Genomic DNA, 19,128 nt, shown 5'->3' with positions numbered 1-19,128 from the left:
ATGTGGCTGAAGATGTTTATAATATATGAAACATGTACCACTTTTAACCAATAAGTTGCCTTAAGCAATTTAGTGTATCGACAAGGTGAAAAATAAAAAATACTTAGTTTTGAATCTGTGTAAGTGCGATGCAGACCATGAAGCTGATTTTATGTAATAACTGATGTTAGTAAAACATCTTCGTGATCATGCTGTGCACAAATGCTATACAAATGTAAAACAGAAAAACACTCACACATTCTTTTAGTGCATAAATCAGAATCATAAATTTAACAAAAGTGTTCTTATATTTTTTGTACAATTGAAAAAGATATTACTCTACAACTTATGTTAATAGATTATATTACATGTATTGTATTTGTTTTTGTTAAGCTTTTTTCAGATTATCTGGATTTTCAATAATCTGGATCAGTTCTGGTCCCACTTAATCTGGATAAACGAGGTTCTTGTGTATTTGAGTGTGATTTGATAGAATCTGATGATATTCTTGTAAGAACGAAACATGCCATTCTCTTTTAGTTAAGTTGTTTCTTCTTCAAGTATAATTCTGTTCAGATAGTTTACAAATTTATTTATCAAAATTAGTTTCAGCAGATTGAAGAACTCAACAGTTATTAAAAAAATAAAATAAAAAATAAGACCTCTGAATAGGCAACCGAACCAAAAATATTTCAGTTATGAAGGAGGACATCATTTAAACTTCACTTGGAAGCATCAGTGAACAGTCTTCATTCACGTTGATCATAGTCTGGAAGACAAAAAATTTAGCATAAGTTTTTTCACATTACTACAACATATAAGATGGCCACTTTTGGAGAAACAGGATTTAAAATCATTTTTGCTTTGTTGGTACCAATAGAACAATGTTTCTGGGTAGTGCACATTTTTTCTTGTAGTCTAGAACCTAACAACTCAGCTAACTCTTTAGTGAAAGCAAGATCCCTTGCTAAGTCATTTAATTCACCCATGTTCTGCAGCAGATGATTCTGGAAGAGAGCCTTTGTCAATGGTCACAGTTTCCCTTACTTCTGCATCAGATTCGGATAAGCAAACATTCATGATTTTCTGGTCACACAGGGATTGGTACATCAGCCCCATGAGGCACAGGTAAAATGGCTGACCGAACAACTGGATACACAATTTGGTTTTTATGTTTACAATTGTACCCCTTCACATTATGTGACCAGAAGTAGCAGTCTTTGCTATGGTTTGACTGCTCTCTCCAAACCACAGATATTCCAAAATGTAGTGATGTTCTTTTCCTTTTTGCTATTGACCCATTGGTGAAGTTCTTCAATGCATACTCTACATGCATTGTATGGTGCTCAAGATTTAGTTTGGTCTCCAAGTATGATTCCAAAATAGGCATGACATGCCTTTTTGACAAATTTTATGACATTATGCCCCTGCTTAGGCAATACATATTTCCCTACATATATAACAAAAGTTATCTAGATCATTTATACATCCTTGACACAACATGATGAACACTTTCTTACTGAACTATAAGCTCACAACATTCTACTCCAAAATAAAACTTCAAAGTGACTTCATTTCCAGATGAAAAAGAGACTAATGAAATGTAAGAGGAAGCAGATAGTATGCATAAGTGCTCCCACAAATAAAGATAAGGGCAAGGCTGCATGAAATCATGCTCACTCCAACTACCTGACCCGTAGATGCCTTTCAGATAAGAACCGCCCGATGTTCTTAGTTTTTACTAAAAAAATCTTAAAATTACACAGAATTATTTGGTTTTATGTTCCCATAATATAAAACTGACTAAGTATTGCAGTTTTAATATTTATGCTATATATTTTAAACGTCATATCATTAAAAAATATTTTTTTAGAAAATGGCACATTTTGGAACTTTCGGGCTTCGAATTTGATTTCAGCAAGGGCAATGAGAGTGTGTGAATTGAAAGATTATCTAGGCCCCATAAACCTTAAAATGTAGAATGCAACTGTAAATTGAATGTGACTGATTGTGATGATAATTATCGTTTTAAGCGCAGGTACAGCAAAGCAATCCTTCCCCTTCACGTTTTTCCTCCTGAAACGCACAACGTTTTCCTTGCCTCAATAACAATAATAAACGCTATTGGTTTTTACATCCTACTGACTACTTTTTAATGGTTTTTGGAGATAGTGGGGTAACGGAAATTTGTTATGCAAGAGTTTTTTTATGTGACAGTAAATCTACCAACATGAGGCTGATGTATTTGATCAACTTCAAATACCACCTGACTGAGCCAGGATCGAACCTGCCAAGTTGGTCTCAGAAGGCCAGCACTTTACCACCTGAGCTACTCAGCCCAGCCCAATACTTCTTCAAAAGAACATCGACTGACCTGTGAACCTCCATCATAGCCTCCCTGACCTTGTTTTGACAAGAAATGTTGCTCTCTTGGAAAGCTTGTTGACACCGTAGTTGATCTTCCTGTTCTTCCACTGTCCGCTTTAGGTTTAAGTTCTCCAGCTGAAAAAGAAATGTAACATAAATCAAAGACAGACACTTCCAGCAAATTAAAAATCGAGTTATTAAGCTATGGCTTATAAGTTTAAATATCCAATAGATTTATAATACATAGATTACATATTTGAAAACGATGGAGAAATTGAACAACTGATTGTTCTGGGCAGAAGCAATGGATTGAGATCAAAAATACCTTCTCCAAAGAAAGTGAGAGTCACAGAATAACAAGTTATATACTGGAAGAAAAAAAAATATCCAAACACCATGCAATAAGGAATGTAGAATATGGAAATTTTGGCTATATATTTGGCGAGATAACAAATTTAACTGATTAAAAATACAAGACTACAGGTTAATATCTGCGCGAGAAAAGCCATCGCAAATGTGCCATGCTGGTCCAATAATAACTGGTGTAATCACCTGACTGTTGAATGCAGGCATGCAAACGTGTATGCATTGTGTCATACAGGTGCCAGATGTCAGCTTATGGGATAGAGTTCCAAGCCTGTTGCACTTAGTCAGTCAATACAGGGACGGTTCATGCTGGTTGTGGATGACGCTGGAGTTGTCGTCCAATGATGTCTCATACGTGCTCGAATGGGGACAGATCAGGGGATCGAGCAGGCCACGGCAACACGTCAACACTCTGTAAAGCATGTTGGGTTACAACAGTGGCATGGGGGCATGCATTATCCTGTTGGAAAACACTCCTGGGAATGTTCATGAATGGCAGCACAACAGGTCGATTCACCAGGCGGACGTACAGTACACATCTACAGTCAGGGTGCATGGAATAACCACGAGAGTGCTCCTGCTATCATAGAAAATTGTTCCCCAGACCAGAACTCCCAGTGTAGGTCCAGTGTTGCAAGTAATGGATCCGTATTGAGGATACTATATGTAGGATGCTAATTAGTTTATAATATCACCTATTAAATACCTTAAAATTTTTAAACAGTTTGGAATTTATCTTTATTTCCATATGAGACATGTTTCACCTTACACTGAAGGCAGTACTACCTCAAGGCATAATTGAGGTACCTGATTTGTAATTAAATTGTAATTACTAAAAAATAAAATTGACATATTACAGTAGGGATAGTCAAAAAACAATGTTCATTATTAATATGGATACCAACATATATCAGCCGTTGGCTGTAAATTACCAGTTGTGAAGGATAACAGCGTCAAAATGTTAGGGTATGTCTTCCAAAGGTTAACTTAACATATTTACATGGGGGCAGTTTAAGGGAAAGATAAGTGATTGGCACCAATAGGTAAGAACACAAGGTATTTAACAGTGTCCATTAGCAGTGGTCCGTATGAAATATTGACGTTAAACTATCAGAAATGTAAGGAAAATGTTACTAAAATGTCAATGAGAAAAACAATGTTCATTAATAATCAATGAGAAAAACAATGTTCATTAATATTATGGATTTAAAAAAGATTATATTACATATTTACATGGGGCCATCTAAGGTAAACAGTAGTCGGCACCAATGCGTAAAATCGCAGGGCATTTTAACAGTGTCTAGCCGTGGTGGTCTGACATGAATCATTGATGCTACTCTATTAGAAAATTTAGAAAATTACAAAGCTTATATACAGGGTTATTCACCCAACATGTTACACGCAAATAACTTCTAAACCATTAAAGATATCTGCATTCTGTTTTCATATTCGTAAATGGTACGCAGGGTCTTGTAAAATAACGTGCTATTTAGTCTCATGGGGTGACTGACAACTGAGATATTGATACTAACTCCATATTTTTAAATAGAATGGCACAAATTTATACAGCAATTTCCTGGGAGTGAGTTCAGCCATGTGTGTTCGCCAGTCATACAATAACGTTGCACACCCAGGCTATGTTACGGTACATCACATTATGTTTACAGTACATGCCTGGTATCCGTTCTGTGGCTGGAATCAAGGCCAGGAAGCAGCTTGCGCCTCAATATGTCCTTGCCCGACTTCACGCCGTCTGATGCGGCAAGCCAAACCACGCATGCTGTTCTTACTTATATCTCAAAAAGTAATTGTCCGATTTTGAAAATACTTACATATTTGAACTTGTACGCAGATGAACTTTTAAAACAGCTGTATGAATTTGTGCCGTTCTATTTAAAAATATGGAGTTAGTATCAATATCTCAGTTATTAATCACGCATGAGACTAAGTAGCACATTATTTTACAAGACCCTGGGTACCATTTACGAATATGAAAACAAAATGCCGATATCTTTAACGGTTTAGAAGTTATTTCCGTGTAACATGTTAGGTGAATAACCCTGTATATATTTACATGGAAGCTGTTTGTGGAGAAGGGATACAAAATGTCTGGCACCAACGTGCATAACAATAATTTCTGCCGTTGGTTGATGATCAAGTATTGACAGGGCAACTTACACAGTAATACTGATGTTATTCTATTGAAAAGTTGGGAAATTACAAGGTTTATAATAACATATTTACATGGGAGAAGTTTGGGGAGAAAGGATAGAAAATGTCTGGCACCAATGTGCATAACCTTGATTTCTGCCGCTGGTTGATGTCACAGTATTGACAAGGCGACTACACCGTAATGTGCAGCAGTGGTTTGCAGGAAAAATATTCCAACGTTTTTTGAGATTACCAAATGAGGCTTCATTAGGAGAGCAGTCATACTGAAAGCTGTCTGTTTGAAGTCCCGGGTTCGTGAATATGGCTCCACAAGCAACGGTGAAGATGGCTGGCGTGGAAGGAAATTGGATTGGATGTCGTAATGTTTAGGCATAATTTTGGTGTAGTTGAAAAGAAAGGTCGTTGAGTAGATGGTGCATTGTGAATGGCAACAATGACGGCCGTTTTTTGTTGATAATGGTATTTTCAAGGAACATGTTGCGGTGTTAGAATCACTCACTTATTGAGTTTTGTTAACTTCTTGATAACTTTGAATGCTATGTGAAAAATACCTGCGTGAGAATGGTTGATGAGACTTTAAACGGAGGTATTGTCGTAATTGAAAACATGAAGAATATCGGGTTGAAGTTTTTGTTTTGTGATGCTGGCCTAGAGAAATAGAATTGAGATTTATATTTGGCGTAATCAACAGTGGAGGGATCAAATGTGAGAGTACACTACGACTGAGACGGAGTGTCACGGTTAGGACAAGTCATCTTCATTCTGTCTGTGAAGTGGAGCTGTAGTGGCACGCCATGTTGGTTCTGGTGCGTGCTGGATGCTAGCGTGTTGTTAAAAGCTGTGGTGGATGGAGTGGAAGTTATCTGTAATCAAGATATTATTACATTGGTGTTTAAAAGAAAAGATCTTAAGTAAAGAAGAGTAAATGTTAGTATTACATACCATATATGCCGCTGAGAAACTACTTGTTCGGGGTAAGTGTTGACTAACTGTTAGTAAGTTCAGCCAGTATTCCGCGCATGTATTTATGTGGTCATGGTGGAGGGGGGAGCATTTGAGAGGGAGGAGCTATGGGCAAAGTTCACGCGCAGAGGAGAGTTGACGGAAAGGTGGGAGGTAGAGTGAAGGGGCGAGCTTGTATATGTGTTGGGAGTGCTGGTTGATATGGTATTGAGACTGAAAAAAAAAGAGAGCGCGGGGGTGGGTGGGCGGTGTATGGTCTCGAAAATTACGTGGATAGTGTTGATGTCTATTTTCTATACGTAGGTGAGATGTTATTTATTTGTGTTGGGTGTTGTTGTGTTTTTGAAGGTCTTATGGTTCTTATTTCTCGTATTGTATCCATGAAGTTGTAGTGGAGGGGGAAGTGCTTGGGAGGGAGGAGTTATGGGCTTGCTGTCATTACGTAGGGGGGAGATGGTGGGAATGAGGGAGGTAGGGGGGAGTGGGTGTCTGTCAACGAGTTGGGAGAGTTAGCAGATGTGGTATTATGGGCCAATAACGCGTTGATCCTCTACGAACCCTGTTGCACTCTTGAATGCGACAGGTCATGTCAGTGCCAAATCAATGAGCATTTCTTGAGGCAAACGGTCCCACTCCTCGATGGCAGCATCTTTTAGGGCCTAAAGTAAACTCGTGTCCTCATCCTGAGTTGGTACAGCTCTTCTTAGGCACACCCGCAATAAAGGTGAGCTGCATGAACCTCTGTAACCATATACCAGACCTCCTGCCATTCTTAAATCTCTGGCGGTACCGGGAATCGAACTCGGACCACCGAGGACGGCATCTAGCCGTTACGCTACGGAGGCGGACTTTTAGGGCCTAAATCGTTAGTACCGGATGTTGACGACTGAAAATTGCTCTTTTAAAGTTCATGTCGGGAAGACGCTGACCAGTCCATTTTGCGGATCCCACGTCCCTCCAGGTATATATTCATCGCTGCTGCACGATGTGGACGAGCTTATCGTCTTGTATAGAAAACCTACCTCCTACAGTCCCTGCAAATTCACTTTCTATGGATCAGAGAACGTTGTACTCGTACATTGCGGGCGCCATGTTCCCTTGAATGTGAACCGGTAGTGAACGGTGGCCGAACATGATACCTGCTGAGAATAGTGCTGAACCTCCAGGCTTTTGGTGACATTCTATTGAGAATTCTTCATTATAACTTTCCTCTCTTGTTCTCCATATACTCAGAGTTGTAATGAGGGTGTAAACCAATTCGCACGTCATCAGTGAACAACATTCTGGACCATTGATCTCGTGTCCAAGTCTGATTTGCTCTACAACCCATCGAACGCAAACCACCCTGTGATGTCGTCGAAGTGGAGGAGTCCTAAGGGCTCTTCTTGAATACAATGTTGCAGTCCCCACTCATGGATTCTACTATTCACAGTTTGGGTACTTAAGAGTAACTCCTGTGGCTTCTCGAGGCTCGTGGCGCAGAGTAATAGCTGTGCGTCTAGAGGTCTACGTGCAGATACGCGTAGATATCTGCCTTGAGCTGCTGTTGTTTTGCGAGGACGGTCTGCGCGATGTCAATGTCTAGGAACATTTGCCACAACCTGGAGACGACATTTTGTTTCACTTGAACAATGTTGGCAACGTCAACTTGTCTCATGTTATGTTGCATCAAAGTGATGAATTTTATGTGAACTGCCATAGACTACTACGGCGAGCCTCTCTCAGGCTAGGAGATGTGTTGCGGTGATTGAAGCGTGGAGAAGGTGAGAGGAGTGGCCTATAAACTGTTTCGGCATTCGTCTTAGTGAGCAGAACGGCAAACCACGGAAAACCATTCTCAAGACAGCCAACGGTCGGACCAGTCCTCCACCTCTCGAATGAAGAGCTATAAAGCTACGATAAAGCCATAGCCACTGTTAGCCAAAGCCACTCTATTCGGTCTCTGCCATGGACGTCGACGAAGTTTTCATTCTCCACCGTGCAGATGGTTACGCCCCTTCTCTGGCGGGCGGGTTGAGGAGATGTGCTGAAGGCGGTGGGTAAAAGGATGTGAGATGAAGGAGAGGGAATGAGATTTGTGACCTCTTGGCTAAGTGTTACTGAATTGTCTGCCATAGACACCGTATTATGAGGCATGAGTAATTTAAATATTTCTTTGCAAGGCAAAAAACGTGTTTATTGATGCTATGCGAGACAGAATACGTGCTCTTGAAAGGGAACGATTGTTGTTCAAAAAACAATAATTAGAATACAAGAGAAAGATTTTTAAGAATTCCCGCCTTCAAAACCGTGTAACTTCTAGCTGATAGTTAATGTGAAAGTGAAGCCCTTAAACAATTACACAAACAATTCAACAATCGGTCTAGAAATACCGAAGGAATGTTGGCTGAATTAAACATTTTTACGACTCCCTTTTCTGGAAAATGTGAGTAGCTACAATCAAGATAGAGAACTGACGAGGCTCCAATGTAACATTATTTTGAAAGATAGGTATTACAACATTTCAGAAGGCCTCCTTGCATTTTATAGGAACCGTAAAACGGGCCACTTTTTCGTATATTTTTAAAAATAAAATGTGAAATATTCCCTCTAATTTTCTGAAAAATATATAATATAAATTCTGCCATGTTTGTTCTTCATTTTTAAATATGAACATAATTCTCATTGTTATTCAGTAACGAATAATGATTATCGAATGAGTGGCCGGAGTTACCCCGTGTTTTGGGGTAACTTCGGCCGCCATAAAAATAACTCAAGAAACGAAGTTTTCTTCGATGTAGTGTTACTTCGGCCACCGTGAATGTTTTTTAAAAACCTGCAAAACGCCCAGTATCAACAATCACAAACACATTAAAACGATTTATGGTGAAACAGATGTACAGTGATCAAATTCACTTTTTCCCCAAAGAAGAAACTATTTTATTTCGCCTAAGCGTACAAGCATTTTATGATATTACAAATTACATGTTGCACTGTATAAATATTTGTAATGGTACAAAAGATAATAAATAAAAGGCACGGAAATCATAAAGCCCAATTGTATGGAGAGAAAAGGCGGTTGGAAAAGAAGCAATCTTGTAGACTGTCCTCATAATACACTGTGTTCTAAATTAGAAAATATCTGGGCCGTCATCAAGTTCTTAAATGTGTATCGTCCATGTCAACTGATATCCGTCTATTTATCATTGAAAATGGAAACTGTCTTTCCCTTCCCTGTCGGGATAAACTTCCCCGTTTATTGTTATTGTGCCTTTATTAATCTCTTCTAAAGCGTTCTTTAAGTAAACTGGATTGTAATTACAATATCCGCGGCCGCGTAATGTTTTTCTGTACGTTCTTGGGATGGCCGAAGTTACCCCAGAAGAGGACAACTTTTATCACAAAACCATTCCCTGAAAAACCTATTTGAATAAAATGCATCAAATTGTGTTGATCAGTTACCAGACGAACTTACATTTTGACCCCATAAACCACTGGAATGGAGAATTGAATGCTGGGGCTAGAGAACAGTTTGTTTTCTGTTGTTACCAAAAAAGACAATAGTCGGGGCTGCGAAAAAAATCGATTGACTCAACAATGAGCCCGCCAATGTTATTTGGACTACTGAGTGTTGATAGAGCATTCTATTGTATGTGCATTTTAGTTGTTGCAAGTGGTTCATCTTTTCCAGTATAGGAGGCAGGAGAAAATAAATGTTGCTATTCGTTGGTGGCCGAAGTTACCCCACTTTACGGAACTTAGAATAAAAAGAATATCCGCGTTAGCAAGCATTAACATGCAAGTTAGTTACTATGGCTGGCTCTACATACTTTTGCGAACATATTCTCAGTCGTGAACCTGAATAAGAGTAAAATTAGCTCATGTTTGTCCGATGTTGCTCTGAAAGCGGGGCTAAATGCCATTCTGCTCGAACAATTTTCCTTGACATCACTAAGTTGGTGATATCTAAGAAATAGCAAGTGTACCGAGCGAGTTAGCCGTGCGGTTTGGGTCATGTAGCATACCTTTTATTCGGGAGATGATGGGTTCGAATTCCACTGTCGGCAGCCCTGAAGATGGTTTCCCGTGGTTTTCCGTTCCCATTCACAGCCGGTACCATCCCAATCCTATCACTTTCCCATCCTTGCGTCGCCAAAAGCCTTCGATATATTAGTGCGACGTTAAACCACTAGTAAAATAAAAATTCTTAAATTATTTCTGTATCTCATAAAATGTGCCTTCCATAACCATCAACCTCCTCTGCCTCTTTCCCACTCACTTGCTGCCACTATCTGTCGGCTGGGCCAAATACGGGATCTCCTACTTGGTATGATCTGGCTTAAGTGACGACTTAGAACTGCCGACTCCAGTATGTAGGCGGTTGAGTGATCTCCACACATCCGAGTCCTCGTTGTGGCAAGCCGGAAATTGTTCGTTCGGCTACAACCAGTCGCCAGATTTCGACAGAAAAGCCTAGATGTATCTTCGAAGATTTTTCCAAAGACTTTAGTAACTGGAAGAGACTCTTCCTAGTTTTTAGCCTGGGCTATGGCAGTTAAAAGTAAATTCGTGTCTCCTTAGGCGGTGCAGCTCTTTTCAGGCACACCCCCACATATCATTGTAACCACATACCAGACTCCCACCATTTTTAAATATCTGGGAGTACCAGGAATCGAACCCGGACCCCCGAGGACAGCAGCTAATAGCGCTAACTCTTAAGGTATGGATGTGGTTGGCTACGGCAGTTGATGGCCTTACAAAGGGTGAACTTGAATGTTCTCAGACTTACGTCGTTCACGATGTTCTTAATCTTCACGGCGAACACTTGGAAGTGGGATTCTAGTTGTGGCGAAGCATGAGTTCCAAGTCGAAGTCATGAACAATTACAGTATACTAATTTCTACGTAAATGATAATCTATATATTAATTTTTTTAATGAAAACTAAAGTCAGTCAGTCCGGCCATTATATCCGGTCGATTTCCTTCATTTTTTTAACTGAAAGGTATTCATGCACAGATTTGTCATCAGGTACTATAAATCACTTAACTTCCGTCTTCCTCAAATTATTTAATTTTTTTTCAATTTTTTTGTCTCTTTGAAGCAATCATATCTCTGGTTTTAATTGAGGTACGGAGTTCGTTTCAGCCTAAGAACACTCACTGGATCAAGCCCTTTCATTTCAGCTAAAATTGGTTGATTCTGAGGAAAGTTATGAGTGCACATTCAATTTGACGTCTTATTTCTTCAACATTTTTTCTCATTGAAGCAATCATATTTTTCGTTCTAATTGAGGTATGCAGTTCGTTTTGGTCTTAAAACACTCAGTGGATCAAGCGCTTCCTTTTGAGGTAATAACTACTTAAATTGGTAGATTCTGAGAAAAGTTATGAGTTTGTCTCCATGACGAAGATCTTTGAAGGACTTTTTAACAGTTCGGCGCGTAGTGTTGTTCCAAGGAACGTTTAATTCAATTTCTTTGTGTGATGTATTTTCAAGTGTTTTGTTGACATAATATTACATTCTATTACCACAGCAGATCATGTGCTTTATTTCATTAACTCGAAACTTTGCAAATACATCCGTGAGGATAATAACGAATACCACCATATTTTGCACATTGCGAGCGGAACCAGCGGGAAACTGCTTATAACATATTACTTTCCTTCCGAATCTACTGGTGGACTGCAAGGTCTTCGTCCGTTGGTCCTGAAAGATATTCTACGGTATCAAGAGCTTGATTCAAAGGAACAACTCATAAGATCGTTTCGTGGTTTGCCGGACCTCATCATCTACGGTAGAGTATCTTTGGAAGCTCGGACACTATTTTGATACCGCTTTGAAGAAGAAATGTGGTGAAATTCGCCCTATTGCTCTTGGTACACCGTTTGGTGTCGGTTGGCAGCGAAGATCGTCTGCTACAGACTGCGTGCACCACTTACAGATTTCTTATCTCTGTTGTATGTCCGGCGCTCCCTTCTCGCTCCACCAGCCAGCTGCACGCGCGCCTGTGTATCAATCTGCTAGCTTCGACGCGCAGCCCTCAGTGCGCGTGCCTGACCATCGAGTGTACTATAAATAGGAGCTCCCTGCCTGCTCACTGGCCCACTTGCCCCGGTGTCCAGCTCCAGAATACACCCTACGTCAAGCACGGAGGCTACTCCTCTTGAAAATGTGCTTCGACCAGGTGGACTGAATTTCTGGCAGTACGAGGTTTCACCTCTGGTCACCGCTCCCTTACCTGTTTCCACTGCCTATGTTCCGTAATTCTTTTACAAGCCATTTCCATTCCCTAATTTATGCAAGATCCCTTAGTTTCGCTAGGTGGAATTTCTTCAATCAATTGAACTTGCTTTTTAGGAATTCAGGCACTTCAACAAACAAGGACTCTCAAAGCATTTATGTTAGTGTGCCAGATAGTTTTCGACTATCAACGTGTCAATTCACAAAGACTATCTTTTCAAGATAGAAGTGTATATAAAGACTGTAAACCTGTACATATTGTATAAAGACAGACTTTTCTCAAGATTCAATATTCCTTTTTGCTTCAAAATAAATTTCAGTTATTTGTGTAAATATCATAAAGTGAAGCAATAAAAGTTGTGTTTTGTAAACTTCAACTTTGGTTACAACAATCTCTCCACTAACTTGGAGTGCGTGTTTCCAATGGAGCTGAAGCTGCTGTCCATGCCGCACGTATGCATTATTCACCTCCTCATCAATGCCTAAAAGCTTTCGTTAAATCAGATTTCCCAAATGCTTTCAACGAACTGCATCGAGATGGTATGCTGGTGGCCGTGAAGAATGATTTTCTTTCCATGTATTCTTCCGTCTGTCAGTACTACTCAGTGGCCCGCCTCCATGGCTAAATGGTTACCATGTTGGCCTTTCGCCCAGGAGTTCCCAGGTTCGGTTCCCGTCCGTGTCGTGGATTTTAACCTTCATTAGTTAATTATAATGGCTCGGGGGCTGGGTATGTGTGTGTGTGCCGTCTTCATCATACGAAGGGGCCCCATCCTCGCAGACGCGCAGATCGCGTATATGGCGTCAATTCGAAAGACCTGCACCAGGCCTCTTCGGAGGCCACGCGCCATTAAAATTAGGTTCTACTCCCAGCCTAGTGACCTTTAAGCCTATATGTTCACCAAGGCGATCCATTCGGACCTGCTCTTTTCGCACTTACTCTTGAGTTTATTTTAACTTCATTTACAGCGAGTTCAACATTTGGTATGTAGATGGTGGCACCATTGCTGATGAACCTGACTTCGTCCTTTCATCTCTGGAAAACACGCGTGCACAAGCTTCAAGCATTCGACTCCGTCTTAATTTCCCCCGTAAGTTTTCTTGGCATACATCGGAAACGAGCTGAGATTCAATCTCTCTCTAATCGGTCCCTAAATTCTGAGGATCGTGATCTCCGAGGAGGCTATTGGTCAGTTGTCTCCATCTCTCGCAGTCCTCGGCCAGACATGCTGCACCAAAGAGGTTCATCCCAGTATTATATTCTTGATGATGTTCGACCATCGAGTGGGAACTCGTCCACGATCTCTCTTGCCAGGAACATTTCCAAGAATGACCAGTTTTTCTATGCTGCGTTCTCACGTCGCATAGTGTAATCAAAGAATTGTAAAACTCTTTGCTTACATATTGAAAATGATCTGAGGTTGAGCTGGTTTATAATGAAATGCATTGGTGCGAAATTCTATCCAAGGTATGCGTATCATTCTTCACCAGCACCACATTTCAAAAGAACTGATTTTCTTCAGTTCTGTAGCACGAAGAGTCCACATCTCGGAAAACTGGACTGGATACTAATTACATTTTCAGTGAGATACTATACGAGAACTTCAATGCTGCTGCTCCTGGTCTCCCTGTGGGTGGGGGCGGTAGAATAACACCTATGGTATCCCCTGCTTGTCGTAAGAGGCGACTAAAAGGGGCCCCAGGGGCTCTGAACTTTGGAGCGTGGTTTGGTGACCACGGGGCACATAGCTGAGTCCTGGCATTGATTTCACTTACTTGTACCAGGCTCCTCACTTTAATCTATCCTATCCGACCTCCCTTGGTTAACTCCTGTTCTTTTCCGACCCCGACGATATTAGGCTTGCAAGGGCCCTTCGTAGCCCTTGTCTTTCTTTGGCCGATACCTTCATTTTTCGAAGTGTCGGATCGCTTCCAGTTTTTCTCTCTGATTAGTGTTATAAAGAGTATGGTTGCCTAGTTGTATTTCCTGTTAAAACAATAATCACCACCACCACTTCTGCCCCTGGAAATCGCCTTTTAATAGCATCCACTAGTTCCTACTTTGTGCAGCGCTATCCATTGACGCTTTGTGCAGGATATTGGCTGTGAAGACCTCGAAACTGCAGCTGTTTATTTCAAGCCTTTCTGCTCCGTGCTTCGTCTTTCATCCCACGACTGATGTACTTCCTGCGTTGTTCACCGTCTAGGCGTGAGAAACCACTGTTAGAAGAATTCCATTGTGTTTTAAAAACTGGTCTTGAAACCATCCTCAAATGCTCCGTAAGTGACAATGCCTGGTTACTGGATTCTCTTCCCGTTGGCTCTGGTGGCCTCGGCATTCGTCGTGCTGTGGATTTGGCGATTCCGCTATTTTTAGCGCCTTTCCACGGTTCTCATCATCTTGTTGAGGCTCTCCTTCCACCTGGTGGATGGCTGGACCCTGATGCTGCCATACAATAGATCACATATCGGTGGTCAAGCTTAGTCAGCGTAGTCCCTCCTGATATTGGCAAAATAAGTATTCAAGCTGCTTGGAATACTTGTGCAATGGAAAAGAGGTAAATCTCTCCTGTGGGATTTTACTTGTGCCGACACCTTCACCCAATCCAATCTTTCCCTTTCATCAACGAGTGTCGAAGGTGCAGTTAGGTACGCGTAGGGAAAGTGTTAAAAGAAGAAAATACAGTGATTTGTTGAACAAAGTTGAACATTCTTATTCGTACCAGTAGCCACTGAATACAGATGTGTATGCTGTAATAATGGCTTCGGCTTTATTAGAGATTGGCTAACAGACTGTTCGTATTTCCGGCGATACAAGATCAACAGTGTACTTCATCCAGCGCATCAGCGTCTCTTCACAGCGTGGGAATGTCACATCTATTTCCGGGACACTGCCACCTGTAAAGCAGCTGGATGAAGTTTTCTTGTTTTAAGATATGAATTTAATTACCTGTGATGAGTTTCTCAATCACGACTATTGTAAGTTGAAAAGTGGATAGGCTAGATGTAAGTTTCAGGTTTCTCTAACTTTTAATTTGACGAATTGTAATTTATTTAATATCATTTCAATATTTTAATTATAATGATCCCGCCTGGTGGCCATGATCTTTAAGGCGTTGAAGTCTAAACGGTCTGATACAGTGGTTAGCCAGTCCGAGTCCCGTTGGTCGAAACAAATTTTCACCATCAGAATGTTGGCCGGCAGGGTAGGGGAGGTAGTAGTATACTAGGCCGCGTGCCAAAAGCCTGGATTAAATTCTATACCTCTCCACAGTGCGCATACGGAGTGAGGCATATAACGCTGTAGATGGTGATTCGACCGGCGGATGGTGACGTTAAGCCCTGAGCAGACCCCTTGGTGAATTATAATCATTATAAAATATCAAAGCCATTTCTTATTAACAGTGCTGATGTAGTGTGTGTGCTGATACGACTGTATATAATTAATAATAATATTAAAAAATGACCCCTTGGTGCTATTCGACAGGAGTAGGCTATGTGCCGGCAACGGGTTTCATAATTTCCCTTCTTATCTATATATATAAAATAGCTTGTCCTGACTGACTGACTGATTCATCATCGCCGAGCCAAAACTACTAGACATAAAGAAATGAAATTTTGGGGATATATTCACATTATGATGTAGGTGCTCGCTAAGAGAGGATTTTTGGATATTCCTTCGGTAAGGGGGTGAAAAGGGGGGTGAAATTTTAAAATGAATGTATCTATATCTCAAAACTTTAAACGTTTATAGATGTGAAAATTGGTATTTAGAATCTTCTTTAAAAATAAGGAAACACGTATTTTTTTGTTTTCAGAAAATCCCAATAGGAGGGGAGAAAAAGGGTGAAAATGGGGGAAAATGGGTTGAATGCCTTTAATCAGGATACCGGTACTTATATATCAGAAACTGAAGATATTACAGACCTCAAAATTGGTACTTTTGATCTCTTTTAAAAATAAAGAAACACGTATTTTTTGTTTTCGGCAAATCGCAATAGGAGGAGTGAAAAGGGGTGAAAATGGGTTGAATGCCTTTAATGAGGCTACTTATATCTCAGAAACTGAAGATATTACAGACCTGAAAATTGGTGTTTGGGATCTCCTTTAAAAATAAAGGAGCACTTATTTTTTTTTCTGGAAAACCCAATTAAGGGGGGTGAAAAGGGGGGTAATTTTTTAAAATGAGTGTATCTATATCTCAAAACTTTTAAAGGTTATAGATGTAAAAATTGGTATTTAGAATCCCCTTTAAGAATAAAGAAACACGTATTTTTTGTTTTCGGAAAATCGCAATAAGAGGAGTGAAAAGGGGTGAAAAATGGGTTGAATGCCTTTACTGAGGCTACTTATATTTCAGAACCTGAAGATATTACAGACCTGAAAATTGGTGTTTGGGATCTCCTTTAAAAATAAAGAAACACGTATTTTTTGTTTGTGGAAAATCCAATTAATGGGGGGGGGGTGAAAAAGGGGTGATTTTTTAAAATGAGTGTATCTATATCTCAAAACTTTATAGTTTATAGGTGTAAAAAATGGTATTTAGAATCTCCTTTAAAAATAAAGAAACACGTATTCTTTTGTTTTCGGAAAATCCCAATAGGAAGGGTGTAAAAGGGTGAAAAATGGGTTGAGTGCCTTTAATGAGGCTACTTATATTTCAGAACCTGAAGATATTACAGACCTGAAAATTGGTATTTTGGATCTACTTTAAAAGTAAAGAAACACGTATTTTTTCGTTTTTGGAAAATCCAAATATTGGGGGGTGAAAAGGGGGGGGGGTGAATTTTTTAAAATGAGTGCGTCTACATCTTAAAACTTTACAGATGTAAAAATTGGTAGTTAGAATCTCCTCTAAAAATAAAGGAACACGTATTTTTTTTGTTTCCTGTAAATCCTAAGAGGAGGGGTGTAAAAGGGGTGAAAAATGGGTTGAATGCCTTTAATGGGGTTACATATATCTCAGAAACGAAAGATATTACAGAACTGAAAATTTGTATAGGGTATCTCCTTTAAGAATAAAGAAACACGTAATTCTTAGTTTTTGGGAAATCCAATTAATGGCGGTTAAATAGGAGTGACAAATTGGGGCGAATTTTTTGAAAGACTATATCTACAGAATATCTTGGAAACGTAAAATGTTACAGACGTAAAAAGTGGGTGTTTGGAATCTCCTGTAAATGTAAATAAACATATGTGATTTGTTTTTGGAAACTCCACTTAAGGGGAACTCAAAAGGGGTGAAATTTTAAAATGAGAATTTTTACAGTATATATATAAAAAAAAACTTAACATGTTACAGAAGTGAAGGTATTTTTATCTCTATTAAACATAAAGAAACGTGTGTTTATAGTTTTCGGAAATACCACTTGGATGGAGGGGGGGGGGGTGGTGGTAAAAGTGACTGAAAATGGTGTTGAATTCTTTTAATTATTCTACTGATATAACAAAAATGAAGACGTTACAGACGTGAAATTTGATATTTGCAATCTGCTTTAAAAGTAAAGAAACACGTATTCTCGGAAAATCCAATGAAGCGGGGGGGGGGGGGAGAATTGAAAAATTAATTGGCTTAATTGTATGAGAATACATACATCTAATAAAAACTAAAGTTGTTACAGACGTGAAAATTCGTATTTGGATCTCCTTTAAAAACAAAGAAAAGCGCGTTTTGGTGGGGAAACCATCTTGGAGGGCGGGAGTGTAAAGGAGTTGAATTCCTTTCATGAGGACACATACATCAAAAACTGAAGAAGTTAGAGTCGTGGTCATTGGTATGTAAGAAGATCCTTTACTATTAAAGAAACAAGTATTTTTTGCGGGAAAATTCACTTGGGGGGGGGGGGGAGGAGTATTGTGATATGAAGTGCAGAAAGTAAATTATTTTTATTGGGATACTTATATCTCAAAATTGAAGGTAATAGACGTGAAGATTGGTGTTTGGAATCTCCCTTAAACATAAAGAAACAAGCATTCTTTTAATTTTCGGGCGGGGTGGGGTGTGGGGGGGGGGGGTGGCGTTAAATAAACTTAACGGCGGTGGGGTGTAGAAGTAGGTGAGACCAATTGATTTTAGCTGTTGTTAATGTACTTATAAGGATCCTCCGTTGCTCAGGCGGCAGCGCGCCGGCCTCTCACAGCTGGGTTCCGTGGTTCAAATCCCGGTCACTCCATGTGACATTCGTGCTGGACAAAACGGTGGCGGGACATGTTTTTCTCCGGATACTCCGGTTTTCCCTGACATCAGCCATTCCAGCAACACATAATAATAATAATAATAATAATAATAGTATTCCGGACCGTCGTCAAATGCGCGGACCGCGCTGGAAACGGCTCCTGGACGGGTAATGACTAAGAATGCAGTCGGGCCGCGGGTTCAGTGCCGCCAAGGCACCCAATATGACACCACGCCGGATCTCCTGAAGGATTTTATCCATATTAAAAATGATTATAGGAAAAGATGGCAAAGATTTACGGACCCATCTGACCGGGAGGAATACCTGAGCCTAGCCCGGGAAGTACGAAATCGATTGCTGGAAAGGAAGATTGAAAAATTGGAGGAAACGTGCCGTAAAATAATAGAAAACCAGTCTGATCGGGAATTTTGGTGGATTCTCGCAGAAAACGAGTCAGATCGCGAATTTCGTCGGATTATATATCTAGAACAATAAGCATTCAATTATAAATTTCAGTATAATACCGTAGCGAAGCACGGGTATCTTGCTAGTCTATATATATATAAAATAACATGTCCTGACTGACTGACTGATTGATTCATCATCGCCGAGCCAAAACTACTGGACATAAAGAAATGAAATTTTGGGGATATATTCATATTAAGATGTAGGTGCTCGCTAAGAGAGGATTTTTGGATATTCCGTCGCTAAAGGGGTGAAAAGGGAGGTTAATTTTTAAAATGAGAATATCTGTATCTCAAAAACGTGAAGGTTTAGAGTAATAAAAATTGGCATTTAGAATCTTCTTTAACAAAAGCAAACACGTATTTTTTTGTTTTCAGAAAATCCCAATAGGAGGGGTGAAAAAGGGTGAAAATGTGTTAA

At 39.9% G+C, this 19,128-nt stretch overlaps 1 protein-coding gene across 1 annotated transcript in view; it reads right to left on the bottom strand.

Annotated features, from left to right (window-relative positions):
- LOC136872205 (paramyosin) overlaps positions 1 to 19,128 on the bottom strand; it is a 294,381-nt gene that overhangs the window by 66,548 nt on the left and 208,705 nt on the right. The window contains exon 4 of the mRNA XM_067146038.2: positions 2,354 to 2,481. Coding sequence (XP_067002139.2) covers positions 2,354 to 2,481 — 128 coding nt within the window. The remainder of the gene's footprint in view (positions 1 to 2,353; positions 2,482 to 19,128) is intronic.

This window comes from Anabrus simplex, chromosome 4, assembly GCF_040414725.1.
Source record: "Anabrus simplex isolate iqAnaSimp1 chromosome 4, ASM4041472v1, whole genome shotgun sequence".
NCBI lineage: Eukaryota > Metazoa > Arthropoda > Insecta > Orthoptera > Tettigoniidae > Anabrus > Anabrus simplex.
The sequence above is the reverse complement of the archived record's forward strand: the minus strand, read 5'-3'. Positions and strand labels throughout refer to the sequence as shown.